General features: G+C 56.1%; 4 protein-coding genes across 4 annotated transcripts in view; 2 read left to right on the top strand and 2 right to left on the bottom strand.

Annotated features, from left to right (window-relative positions):
* Nucleotides 1-2017, top strand: part of FXR2 (FMR1 autosomal homolog 2) — a 14108-nt gene extending 12091 nt beyond the window's left edge. Inside the window, exons 13-17 of the mRNA XM_029210876.1 lie at nt 73-270; nt 363-563; nt 658-753; nt 899-999; nt 1317-2017. Coding sequence (XP_029066709.1) covers nt 73-270; nt 363-563; nt 658-753; nt 899-999; nt 1317-1412 — 692 coding nt within the window. The 3' untranslated portion in view covers nt 1413-2017. The remainder of the gene's footprint in view (nt 1-72; nt 271-362; nt 564-657; nt 754-898; nt 1000-1316) is intronic.
* Nucleotides 2018-3032: 1015 nt separating this feature from the next.
* Nucleotides 3033-5131, top strand: SOX15 (SRY-box 15). The gene is made up of 2 exons (XM_029210883.1): nt 3033-4099; nt 4720-5131. Exons 1-2 carry the CDS (start codon nt 3573-3575, stop codon nt 4886-4888), a joined length of 696 nt encoding a protein of 231 aa, XP_029066716.1. The 5' UTR covers nt 3033-3572; the 3' UTR covers nt 4889-5131.
* A 256-nt stretch (nt 5132-5387) lies between these two features.
* MPDU1 (mannose-P-dolichol utilization defect 1) lies at nt 5388-8553 on the bottom strand. Its single transcript, XM_029210880.1, has 7 exons — nt 8430-8553; nt 7197-7262; nt 6876-7008; nt 6458-6543; nt 6222-6340; nt 5947-6057; nt 5388-5807 (listed from the first exon to the last, which is right to left on the bottom strand). The coding sequence occupies exons 1-7, from the start codon at nt 8530-8532 to the stop codon at nt 5682-5684; spliced, it is 744 nt and encodes a 247-aa protein (XP_029066713.1). The 5' UTR covers nt 8533-8553; the 3' UTR covers nt 5388-5681.
* Nucleotides 8554-9159: 606 nt separating this feature from the next.
* Nucleotides 9160-13157, bottom strand: CD68 (CD68 molecule). Its single transcript, XM_029210879.1, has 6 exons — nt 12391-13157; nt 11848-12308; nt 11547-11666; nt 11341-11413; nt 11055-11225; nt 9160-10741 (listed from the first exon to the last, which is right to left on the bottom strand). Exons 1-6 carry the CDS (start codon nt 12437-12439, stop codon nt 10608-10610), a joined length of 1008 nt encoding a protein of 335 aa, XP_029066712.1. The 5' UTR covers nt 12440-13157; the 3' UTR covers nt 9160-10607.
* Nucleotides 13158-13210: the final 53 nt, after the last annotated feature.

Consider the following 13210-nt stretch of genomic DNA (forward strand, 5'->3'; position numbering starts at 1 on the left):
TCCAGCCTGGGGACTGGGATGGATCCTGGGGTAGGGTGAGTGACCCTGTTTGAACCCTACTGTGTTCTTCAGGCCCCATCTCAGACCTATCCACAGCTTCTGAGACTGAGTCAGAGAAGAGGGAAGAGCCCAACCGAGCTGGGCTTGGTGACCGGGATCCCCCGACCCGGGGGGAAGAAAGTCGGAGGCGGCCGATTGGGGGCCGGGGTAGGGGACCCCCACCTGCCCCCCGGCCCACCTCAAGATACAACTCTTCATCAATTAGCTCAGGTACCAGAAGCAGACAGCTAGGTTCACGAATGTGGGCCAAAAGGAAAGATGATGGACACCTCACTCCCAACTCCTCTTTTTCCTCTAACCAGTGCTGAAGGACCCAGACAGTAATCCCTACAGCCTACTGGACACATCCGAACCAGAGCCCCCAGTTGATTCAGAGCCTGGGGAACCCCCCCCAGCAAGTGCCAGGCGCCGCCGCTCCCGCCGCCGTCGCACTGATGAAGACAGGACTGTCATGGATGGAGGCCTGGAATCTGACGGGCCCAGCATGACAGAGAATGGCCTGGGTAAGGGGTGTACCTGGATCTGAAAAATCAGAACTGGGCAAGAATTGAGGGATGGGAGATTGATGCACAGCTCTCATTTTCCCCTGCCCCACAGAAGATGAGTCAAGACCCCAGCGTCGTAATCGGAGCCGCCGCCGCCGTAACCGTGGTAACCGGACTGATGGTTCGATCAGTGGAGACCGTCAGCCAGGTCAGCTCACACAGGATGTCAGCAGACTTCCTCAGAGAACAGGATGCCTCCTATCCTGTGAAAGCTAGGGGTTGGGGTTCAGTGGGTGTCTAGGGGCTGGGTACCTGGGTTCCTTCTGAAACTTTTGGTCCTCTGCCTTCCCCAGTGACTGTGGCTGATTATATCTCCCGAGCAAAGTCTCAGAGCCGCCAGCGGCCACCCCTGGAACGCACTAAACCTTCAGAGGATTCTCTTTCAGGACAGAAGGTAGGCAAGCAAGATATAGTTTACCCCACCTCCTTTTTTGTTGTTCTGGGGTAGGGGGCACAAGAAAACTCCCAAAGAAACCTCTCATTAAATTGCAGAGAAGGCATGTCTGATGGAGTTTAGACTGCATTTAGAATAGTGAAAAGTTTGAGTAGAAGAGAATTTGGTTCATATTTTCTGGATCCCAGTAAAAGTGACTACAGGGGACCAGCCTGGAGGTACCTGGAGCATTTAGGTGGTAGGGAATGTCATTACCTGAATTTCTACTGACCTTTTTCTTTCCTTCCTCTCCATTTTCTTTCCCACTCCCCCCTCAGGGTGACTCTGTCAGCAAGCTTCCTAAGGGCCCCTCAGAGAATGGGGAGCTCTCTGCCCCCCTGGAGTTGGGTAGTTTGGTGAATGGGGTTTCATAAACCCTCCAGCCCGCATCCCTCCCTTCTCCATCTCGCTTGCTGCCCAACACCATGGCCCTCACAGGCCCAACTGACCTGCGCTGGAGCTGCTCTTATCTAGGGGGGCGGGGGGTGGCACAGCAGCTTGGGTCCCCCCCCAGCCTCCAGGAGCTAGTGGAGGGGTGTGTAACAGGGTCATACCCCCCTCCCTCTTGTCCACCCTACCCCCAGGGTGAGGGGAGCCTCTTTCCTTCCCCATCAGACTGGATGTGCCTTTATCCTCTAATGCCCCAATCTCTCTCTGAACACCCCCATTCTCCGCCTGTTGGTGCGGGGTGCTCCTTGACCCACCCAGATTGGACAGTTCAGGGGGGCTCCCCTGCTATCCCTCCTCCCGTCCTGTACCCCCCATTTCTGGGGCCTCATCACTGTGGAAGACGGGGATAGTAAGGGTATAAGTGGGTGGGAGGCATGGGGAAGGTTTTGGAGTAGAACCAGGGGTGTGTATGAAGGGGGGTGACAAGGTCCCCCAGGGGAGGGGGGACCAACCTTGTCTGGTGGATGAGAAGGCGTATTTATTTTTCACTGTACAGTATTTAAAAAGAGAATAAAAAAATCCAAATGGCCCTCTGGTTCCTGCACCTTCCTTATGCCCAGTTTGGTCCATCTGTTTGTGTAGGACTGACCTGCCTTGACCCTTGTTTCCTGTATCTCCACACCTAGCTTCTCTGGCATTCCAAAGTTGGTCTACTTCTGGGAATTTCTGACATTCCTAAATTCTCCAGGCCCAGGTACCCTCCTGGTCCAGAGGAGAGTGGCTTGTGCCTTGCCTCTCCCCTCCCCCAGGTTTGCTGGTAGAGGGAGCTGGGCCACTCCTATACCCTGAGTCACATAGGGCTAGGTAGGGCTGCTCAGAGCTGGAGCTGTTCCTGCTAAGAGCTGAGAGCCAAGGCAGGCTGCTTAATCCGATTACCTGAGGCCTAGGGCTTGGGCTGGGCCTTGGGCAGAGTGCGGAGCAGGGTTCCCTCAAGACAGCCTCTGGGACCTAGGTGTCCAGCCCTCATTCCTGCTGGTTCTGTGCCCTGGATCCAGGCTTTTTCTCCAGCATCCACATCACTGACCTCACAGCCTTAGGGGTCATCCTGGGCTTCCTTGCTCCCTGCCTCCCAACTCTGAGGATTAGAAATAAAACATGCAGTGGAGAAACCTAGGTTTGGGGGCTATAGTGGGGAGGGTTTAAATTTTCTCACCTGGAAAGGGGTTGAATCACCACCCAAGCACCTCAGGAAACAAAAATGGCCTGCCTACCTCCTGACTGCCAGACTTTTTTGCCCCGGGCCAGGTTAGGGGTTTGAGGAGCAGGAGGCACCAGAAAAGAGTTTTGTTTGGATTGGGGGGTTGGGTGTCCTCATCTCCCTCCCAGCACAACTCTGAGCCTGAGGGCTTTTGATCACCAGATGCCTGATCCGTTGTGCAAAGGCATTGACTTTAAATTGCCAGTGCTTAAGAAGGGAGGGGTAGCTGTTCAGAGCCACTGGGGCTGGAAGGCCTGACTTGGGTCTTGGGTGGGGAGGAGGCGTGGTCCCCTGGGGGGGGAGTGTTGGGGGCTGGGAAGAACAGGACACCTGGTTGGCCTAAGGGAGGGGGAGGTTGGCGCCCTTCAGGAGGCGCGGTCGGCTGGGAGGGAGTAGGGAGGAGTCAGTCGTTAAAAGCAGTTCCCGGTGCTGGCGCACCCGGCAGCCACAGACGCTGAGGCCAGGTGAGAGAGGGCTGTGGCACTCGGGCTGTGCCTCCTGGCAGCTGCGGGACCCCAGAGCGCGAAGTTTTACCGCCTTCACCGAATCCCGGGCCGGTGGCCGGCAGCTAGTAGGGGGAGCGAGGCAGGGTCGGGGACCCCGCGGCCACAAGGAAAGAGCACAGCCTATCCAAGACTGGGTACCGGACAGCGGATTTTGCGCTTGACTCCCCAAACGTGCCGGATTGATTGGTGGCAGGGGCTCCATTATAAGGACTCTGAACTTGGGGGCGATATATATACCTTTTAAGAACACGAGTCTCTCTGTAACGACTCCGGACTAGGAAGGCACTTCCATTTTAAGGATACCGGGTTTGGGGAATCAACGTTTCACTTTGGAGGGGAGGGCGTGTAAGACGCCCTCTTAAGGCTTCCCTTCACCCTCGATGGCGCTACCCGGCTCCTCACAGGCCTGGAGGCTGGAACCTCCCACTCCCACAGACCCTAACTCCTCGTCCTCGGGCTCCCAGGAGCGGGAGGGCGCCGGGAGCCCAGTGGTCTCCGGGGGTCTTCCCTTGGAGAAGGTGAAACGGCCCATGAACGCGTTCATGGTGTGGAGCTCCGCCCAGCGCCGCCAGATGGCGCAGCAGAACCCAAAGATGCACAACTCGGAGATCTCCAAGCGTCTGGGCGCGCAGTGGAAGCTGCTGGGCGAGGACGAGAAGCGGCCCTTCGTGGAAGAGGCTAAGCGGCTCCGGGCCCGGCACCTGCGCGACTACCCCGACTACAAGTACCGGCCCCGGCGCAAGACCAAGAGCGCGGGCGCCGGGTCGCCCCACTTCGGCCAGGGAAGCGGCGGCGTGGCTGGCGGCGGGCCTGTCTGGGGGCCCGGGTACACGACCACCCAGGGGAGCAGAGGCTTTGGGTACCAGCCCCCCAACTACTCGACAGCCTACCTGCCTGGCGGTTACGGGTGAGTTCCCGGGGAGCGGAATGAGGACGTGCCCCCCGCCTGCATCCTGGGTGGGGGCGGATACCAGAGGGCCTGGCTGGCAGGGGCCCCGAGCCCACCCAAGAAGGGGACACACCCGGATAAGTTTGGGGGGCGCTCCGTGAAGGGTGGGAGAGTTCCGGGGAGCCAGGGTCTTTCTAGAGGACGTTTCCATCATAGTCTGTTGGTGGTGGCACCGCAGGAGCAGACCACAGTGCCCTGGATGTGACCGTGTTCTAGTTACCAGAATTTCCCGTTTCCCACCCCCGATTCTGGCCCTCGTGTGACCCAGCTTCCTCTCCCAGCCCCCGGGGCAAGGACAGGCCAAGCCCAGCTCTACCCCTTCCTGGCCTGCCGCCCCAAAAGAGGAAAACAGGCGCGCAGCACGCAAGCTCGTTCTTGAGCGTGCCCCAACACGGCTGCGGCGGCGCTGCTCTAAGCCGTCCTGGGGTCCGGTTCCAGGGATGGGTAGGTGGGTGACAAGTTATACTTGTCTGCGCAGAGCTGCTCAGAACTGACCCCACATGCGAGCTGGGGACCCTCCTCGGCACCTCCAACTCAGGGGACCAAGTGCCTTCTAACCCCGGTGTTTCTCTTTGCAGCTCTTCCCACTGTAAACCGGAAGCCTCCTCGCCGTGCTCTCTCCCTCAGAGTAACCCAAGGTTCCAGGGGGAGCTGCTCCCCCCTTACAGCCCCTACCCACCCCCAGGCTCTCCCACTCTGTACAACCCTCCCCTCCCAGGGGCCCCCATGCCCCTAACCCACCTCTAACCCTCATGGACATGGACCTCCCAGAGAGGTTTCCATCCTCCTTTTCTACCCAGAAACACCCCAATACCACCACCACCATTCCCAGGCTGCAAACCCTGTTCTAGAACTGTGTTGGACCACAGTTCAGAGGAGGTGGGCAGTACCCCCCAAAGCCCTGAAAGCCAGTGGGAACAAAACAAGACAGTTTTTTTTTTTTTTGTAGGCTGAACACAGTTTTGTACGATTACACCACGTCTCTGAGTCTTTATTGTACCATCTCTGTTCGCCTTTACTGCAGCAGGAACCAGCAGTCTCCACTCCCTTCCGCCTGGACCTGCCAGAGCAGGAACCTCCACACCCCACCCTGGGGCCCTGCCTGAGTCAGTCATTCTTCTGTCCCCCTTCCCCCTTCCCCCACCAAGCACTGGGGTCCAGGAGACAGTCTGAGCCAGGGTGTGGGAGGGAGGAATCCACAAGCACCTATTCCCTTCCACTGTCCAGCCTCTGTCCTCTAGGGTCAGAAGGGAAGTGGGGAAATGGGGGGGACAGGGTAAGAGTTTTGCCCAGAATAGGCAAGTAGCTGGAAACTTCTGCAAAAGAAAGAATCTCAGCTAAATGATTAAATGTCAGCCCGTAAATCTCTTCCCCTATCGTTTCTAAGGATCTGGGTCAACCAAGCATTTCCACTAAAGCTGCAATTGCAGAAGAACAGGGAATGATTAAAAGTCACACCAGCAGACTGGTTCAGATGGGAAGGATCCCAAGGTTGGGTGGATGAATAGAAACATGGAATGTACTCCAGGAGCCAGCTCAACTACTGCTCCTTTTTCTTCTTGTGGGGAGCCTTTGCATTCCAGTAGAAGAGGAGCTGGGCAGCGATGAGGCCATTGCAGAGGGAAGAGACTACAAAGGTTCCAGCCATGAGGGGGTCTCCAGTTTCCTGGGTGAGAGACATGGCTAGGGTTACTCGTCAGCATAGCCAAAAAGGGCTCCAGAGAGGGAGCATCTTCAAGTCCATGGGGAAAGAGAGAAGTAAGGTGAGGTTATGGTGCCCTCTAGAGGGGAGGAGGTGCACTCACCTGAATGGAGGTGAAGATTCGGGCCAGGGAGCCCCCAAAGAGCAGAAAGACTGTGATGGCTGACAGCTGGCCCGTGTGCCCATTGCGGTAGTTGGTGGCTGCCTGGAGCAGCTGGGGAGGAGTTGAGACCCTTCGTTTTGTCACATGAATTTGTCCAATGTTCCCATGACATTTCTGCATTCCCCTCAGTCCAACACCCCCAAACTTTGGGTTTCCCCTCTGCTCCTCACCCAGTCCCCCTTCCCAACATCCTCTCCCTTGTTCCCAGCACCCACCCTTCCCACCACCACAGCAGGCATGTTGGAGGCCTGGAGCAGGGTGACTACAGCCTGGGGCGTCAGTGGTGAAAGCAGCACCAGCAGGACCAGGGCGGAGCACGCTAGGAAGGCAACACCTGGGAGACAAGGAGATAAGGAGTCCTCATCAACCTCTGAGTCTCAGCTTTCCCAGGCCTGCGTTCCCAGCAAGGCTCCCAACAGCTGCAGCCAGCTCCTGGCTCAATCCTCAGCACCTTTCACAGTCTGTCCTCTGTAGTGCAGGACCAGGAAGGCGACGGTGACTGTCTGGAGCATCAGGAACAGAGCTTCACCCCAAGAGCTGCAGAGTCAAGAGTTGGGGGGAAGAAACGTGGGCCTGGAAAGAGGCAGGGAAAGCCTCCATAGCCCATCCATCTTGGGGACCCAATTCTGATTATTCCCTGTCCTCCACAGCCCTTTTGGTTCCTTACCTCCTGCCTCCCGGCAGCCCCCACCCGCTTGACCCAGGATAGGAAACTGGGCATTCTTGGGATTCTCACCTCCTCTCATCACCATAGATGATGGCTAGAGTTCCAGAAAGGCTTAAGCTTTCCTGCCCTTTTACCTCCCTCACCCTAATCCTTACTAGAGTTGTGAGCTTTACCCTTGGAGATAAAGGGCGGGGCCCCTCACCTGAAGGGGAAGTTGTTGGTGATGCTGTAGACCATGGTCCCAGTCAACGCCATCAGCTCTAGCATTACCGACTGGAGACTCAACCCTTCCGCGCTCTTGGCTCCCAGGATTTTAAACACTTGGGGTAGTTTTACTGGAGAAAGAGGATGAAAAGGGCAGGGCTGAGGGGCTGACATCCCTTGGGAGCGCAGCACGACAGCTACAGAGCAGACTGGGAGGCATGTTAGCCCCGCTTCTGGTTAAGGGACCCAACCAGTTCATGGCATCTTAGCACTCCACCCACCTCCCAACAACAGGAAGGGAAGATGATAAGAAACATACCCAGAAGTGAGCCAGCCACAATGCCCAGCCCCAGGCCTTTGCTGAGGAGAATCTTGAGGCAGGGAACTAAGAAGAGAAAAAGAGGTAAGCAGAGATGACACTTATGGAACCCAAGCCAGGGGTTCCAGGAGGCAGCTCAGGCCTAAAGGCTTGAAGTGCTCCTTATGACCTTGACATACCCACACAAAGGAAGCCTTGGGTGGTCTGGAGGCAGGTGAAAAAGGCCTAGTTCTTCCTACTCCAAATCATATCACGTTCAGACAAGGTGACTTTCCAAAACGGCTTTTACCATTCCTTTTTTCTGATCCAACCTTCCATTCCCTGCCATCACATCTAAACTCCTTGATCTGACTTCCAAACCTCTCCCTTGCTTCCCTGTATAGAGCTGAGCAATGCCCAAGAGTCCTCTGATCCTTTATTCCCCGCCTCTGAGCCACTAGGCAATCCACTTCACATGTCTTCTTTCTCCAAGGATAGGTTTCCTCTGTATCACTCATTCCTGAACACTGTCTCTGACCCCTACTCAGGGACTTGACCCTTCCAGGGCTTGCTTTTATGCTCTAGCCACCGACATCTTCTCTAGCCTTGAAGCCCTATCCCCAAGGTGCCTGGCCCAGTAGTAGTCAGATTCTCGTGGGTCCTGAACGCGGCTAAAACATTGTCCCGGGAGCACAACTGGGGTACCAAGAAGTGACGGGGGCAGACCGCGAAGGCTTCCCTAAAGGTCTGACGTCAGAAGCAGGTTTTGCTCTGGCGTCGCCTCGTAGATAGAAGGAGGAAGGCAGACAAGTTAATTCCAAAATTCGACCATGAGCAAACGTGGAAGCTGGAAGGAAAGCCACTAGGATGGCAGGATTCTTGGGGGAGCCGCAGAAGGCCTGGATTCATCAGAGGCTTTGAATCAAGTGTAACCTTGCTCCTGAAGGTATAGAGATCTATTACAGGCTGGAACGATCTAATCAGATTTTAAACTTTGTTTTGTAAAATTTGAGTCTTTTCGTCTTTCACCGTCGCTAAACCAAAGAACTACTCCCACCCGGCGACTCCCCTCTCTCGCTCAAATATGGAGTCCTCCCTCTACGGAGCCCGAGACATATCCGCCCCTCTCAGAAGCGACTTCCGCCCCGCGCGCCGTGGCAGCTGTCATTGCTGTCACTTAGTCCGCACTCACGCCCCATTTACGGCCGGAGAGCTCTGAAGCACAATTTTGACCGGATGCCGAATAAAACTCACCGTGAAGCAAGTCCCACTGGATGAAAATTTGGTCGTAGCATTTCTCAGGTAAAAGAATCGGCACCAGCACCCGTTTGAGCGGCCCGTCTACCTCGGTCGCCATATTGAAAGGCTAGCTTCCGCCAACCCCTCAAACCGCCATTGACTTACGGTGCGCATGCGCGCTCTGGGCACTCCGCCTCCCGTCTTCTCGCGATTAAACAGGGCTGCTGCTCCTGCCTTACTCCATCCCACCTTCGTTCGCGTAAAATAGGTCTCGCCCGGAGAGCACGTTTTTGGACGCGCCCACCCTGCTGCTCGAATTTTAACGCGTGCCAAAGCTGTACGCCTGCGCAGTTCCATCATTCGCGCCTTTGTTTACGCTTCCGCTTCGGCAACAAGATTTATCCTCCAGCCTTTCTCCGCTCCTCCTGCTCGGCGCCATCTTGTCTTCTTCCAGCTGACTTTACATTGTACGAGGTTGAGACAGAAGGAGCGTGAGTCTCCAAAATGGCGTTGGGCGGGGGGGGGGGGGGGGGAGGTTCTGTAGCGTTCTCTCTCCCGTGCTCTCGGCGTCTCCAGAGGACACGGCACCGACGGGAGGGGCACAGTCTGAGCCAGGCATCCCTCCTTAGGCGCCGAGCCCATGCTGCTTCCTCCTCAGGTTCGCCCAGGCCTTCGCAGATGGGTGCGCCAGCAACTGCTGGGCCGGGACAGTGAAGCAGAGGAGGGGGAGGTGGGGAAGGTGAGCCCAGTTTCGGGGGACTGCAACGCCTTTAACCCCCGTGCGGGCCCAGCCCTGGCCGCCCCTGTGAAACGAGGGCCCTGGGGTTCCCTCTCACCCCACTGGCCCGAGGGCGCCACCTCTAGGCCAAGGCCCGCTCCTCGGCCTTCTGTGACCGCGTGCTGAGCCAGGGCTTGGGCCGGGCGGAGGGGGCCTAGTAGCTAGCCTTGGGAAAGGGCATCGTGGATTACGCGGCGGGAGCGATGCTCTCTGCCCTCCAGTGCCGGGACACCAGCTCTCGGCCATCTCGGTGGAGATGGGCCTGGCCATCACGCTCTGTTGGCTGGGCGCCTGCTGGGAGTACCACACCCTTTGGGGACTCCCGCACCACAGTCAGCAAGGTCATAACGGGGTGTCGGCGAGGCGGTGGTGTGGTGGTTTGGTCCCTGCCACGTGCTGCCCTCAGAGGGCTGGGTCTGCAGGTCCTGGCGGCTGCTTTCTGTAGCCGTACACGGCTGCTACAACTGGAAGGGTCCCATTCTGGCCCCGGGGATGCTCATAGTTGATTGTAAAGGGTCTGGCACTTGTTGGTCGGGGAGGTCCTTTGAAGAATCTGGATTCAGGTTGCCTTGGGGGTGCCATCCACCACCACTAGGTGCGCCACCACCAGGGACTTCAGGGTTGGCTCCGCGGGTCGCCCAGGCTGGAGGCATGTTGTTCCCAGGAGCATAGAGGGTGATCGTATGTGGAGTTCACAGTACGCATTGCTCCCGTGGTTGATGAAAACCCTTTGCAGGTGAGATAGGAGCATCCCAGGTGCGGGAAGAGTTTAATCCAGGCTGTTCGTTAGGCCTGGGCACACTGGGTAGGGCAGGGCATTTGAAACGGAGCAGGGCAGGGCTGTGACCTTCCCACCCACACTCATTGCTTTTGCTGCCTACTTTGCCTGTAACTGTAATATGAAGGTTGGAAAGAAGGCTGCTGGGATGGGTGGCTCCACTGGATTGGAGGAGAGAGGGAACTGGAGCCAGCCAGGGGCCCCAGAAGAAGAGGAGGAAGGGAGGCGAAGCCGATTCGACACCAGCTGTGTCAGGCTTCGAAGGATGAACCCGTGAGGGCATTGGGCCACACAGTGACATTTTCATCCCTCCTCACCAGCTGTTCCTGGCTCCCCAAGACTCAACCATGGAAGGTACAGAAAGGTGTGTGACAAGAAACTCATGGCTTTTAATCCTGGCAGGAAGGACAAGGAAAACCAAGGATAAAGATTTGATCAAGTTTTACTATTCTCCCACTGGAGATGGGGGAGGGGGAATCAGTCATATTTAATAAACAGCGCTCTTCTCATCCCTCCCGATTGCATTATCTCGACTTTTGTTCATCAAGACAGGGAAGGAAGATAACTTTGTCTCTGAGTCAGTTGCGTGGTGAGAAATGAGGGCACCTCCTGGTGCCCTGGCTGTTGGGACAAATGCTCAGAGGGGCTGGTAAGTGGGTGGGCGTCTCCGGACGATGCAGAAGGTAACAAGCACCAGGGTGAGGAGGCCGAGTAAGATCAGGCCAATGATGAGAGGCAGCAAGATGGATCGGTCACTGGGGCAAGAGAAACCTGGCGGAAAGATAGGGCAAGTAGGCATCACAACGGTGGTGGTTGGAATAAAGGTGGAAGGAGGGAGGAGGGAATGTGGAATGTTGGGAAGTAGGAGATTGGTGAAGGGCTGGCTCACCTAGAGGACTCAGAGCAAAAAAAAAAAGGGGGAGCCTGGGTGGAGTCTTATAGAGGAGGGGAGGACAGTTACCCCTAGCTCTGACAAGCTTGAGAGGGGGAGGAAATTTGGGGGTGCAGGAAGGGAGATTATAGGCCTGGGGGGAGGGCTTTCAGTGCAGTGGGAGAATTCTGGGAGGGAAGGAATAGGTCTTACTTGGTCCAAAGGCCCCTGTGGGGGGCAGCTGAGCAGCTTGTAGCTTCAGGGAGAGCAGGTCCAGGTGGAAAGCTGGTGAAAGAATGACGCTTGCATTTCTGCAACTGAAGCTCTGGCCCAGAGGGGTTTGGAGATCTCGAAGGGATGAATTCTGAACAGAGAATATCCACTCTGAAAGAACGAGGAAGGGTCAGCTCCATAGCCACATCCCCTTATACCCCCAGCCTAGGTCCCTTCAGGAGCCCAGACATCTAGTGCAAGTGATGAGAAAGGGAAGGTTACTCACGTGATGCCTGGGGGAAGGACACGTTGTACTCCACAATCACATGGTTCAGGTAGACGGTGCTCTGCAGTGGCTCCTGGGGAGGTGACCAGGAAGACTCAGGGCAGCAGGGGAGAGTGGCATCCAGGTACACAGAGTAAGGAGTGCGGCAAGAAGTTGGTAGGGGTAGGGCACTTGGAGGGTGAGAGTGAGGGATGAGGGTTAAGTACCTGCTTGAATCCAAAGCTGAGCTGTCCATAGGGGAATGAGAGGAGCAAGTGGGGATGAGTACCCTCACAGCCCCCTTGGGCCTTGGTTTTGTTGGGGTTCAGAACAGAGATTCCCCAGGCCTGCGGAAGTTAAAAGACGAGAGAGGGTCACAAGACTACACAGCTGTGCCGTCCAAGGTTCCCTGTTCCCTTTGTCTCCACCCTGTATTCGTCTACTTCTTTACTTCCTCCTTCCCTTCTGAACCGTAGCGGAAGGCCTCATCCCCTTCCCCTTATGTCCTCTATTGTTGTTTGGCTTTACCTCTCCTCCATCCTGGGTTGGGTACAGAACTCGAATCTGAATCTGGGCTTGGAGCCGGACGCAGGGCTGGAAACCGTTAGTCCAAATGTAGTCTCCTATCGCCTCCTTGGAGCCTGGGCTAGGACTTGGAGAGGGTGGAGGTGGTCCTGGGCAGGGGGATCTGGTGGAGGGTCCTGGGCTGGTGGCAGTGCTGTTACTTGTTGGATGAACTGTGGCATTTCCGTGACTGGTGGTGGTAGCAGGATGGTGAGTGGCTGTTGAAGACTCGTGGCTGGTGGTACCTGTGGTGGTAGTTTTATGAGTGGTGGTAGCCGTGTAAGTGGTCGTTCTGTGGCTCTTGGTCGTTCTGTGGCTGGTTGTTCCAGGGCTTGTTGTGCTTTCTGTAGCTGTAGGTGTCACCGTGAAGGATGGCAGCAGAGTGGCCGATTTTTTATGAGGACAGTCATTCCCTGTCCCCTGGGCTTTCAGAGGAAACACTGGTTAGCAACCCAGGGGCAGGCTCCTTCCCAGGGGCCTCCTCCCCTTTGTCCCCTTTCTCCTTACCTGCTAGTAGACCCAGCAAGGCCCCAGAGAAGAGCACAGCCAACCTCATGACAGAACAGCCTCCACCCAGAGTCCAGCTTGGTTCTGTGTCGGTACCAGCTGCCTGCCTGCTCAATCAACCCTATACCCTCTGCCTTCAGTTCTTTTGGAAAAAGAGGAAATCAATCTTTGACTTCCTGTAACTGAGGTAACCCAACCCCCAGCCTGACTCAGGCACCTCAGCCCCAGCCACCAATCTCTTAGTCATTAAAATTTTGTCATTGAGTTAGACGATTGGCCCTGGTGTCACCGAAGTAGGGGCCGTCAGCAACATGTGTCATGTGGATAGTGAGATGGAGTTTTGGGTAAGTGGATCCTTGGGGATTCATTTGTCTGCCTCAGCAAAACATGCTTAGTGGTTGTGACAAGTGATTATGGAGCCAGCAGCCCCTCCCTGTCACAGTTCAATAGGATGTAAAACTTGAACATTTATTTCTACTCCCTTTCCTCTCCGTCTGTTGCTTCCTCTTTTTTTTTTTTTAATTATTTTTTGCTGTTGGGTCTTCGTTTCTGTGCGAGGGCTTTCTCTAGTTGTGGCAAGCGGGGGCCACTCTTTCATTGAGGTGCACGGGCCTCTCTCATTGTGGAGCATGGGCTCCAGATGCGCAGGCTCAGTAATTGTGGCTCACAGGCCTAGTTGCTCCGCAGCATGTGGGATCTTCCAGGATCTTCCCAGACCAGGGCTTGAACCTGTATCCCCTGCATTGGCAGGCAGATTCTCTACTACTGCGCCACCAGGGAAGCCCTGTTGTTTCCTCTTTGCTGAGGCATGTGAGGTACT

This window comes from Monodon monoceros, unplaced genomic scaffold (genome assembly GCF_005190385.1).
Source record: "Monodon monoceros isolate NGI ecotype Baffin Bay Population unplaced genomic scaffold, NGI_Narwhal_1 Super_Scaffold_9, whole genome shotgun sequence".
Taxonomy (NCBI): Eukaryota; Metazoa; Chordata; class Mammalia; order Artiodactyla; family Monodontidae; genus Monodon; species Monodon monoceros.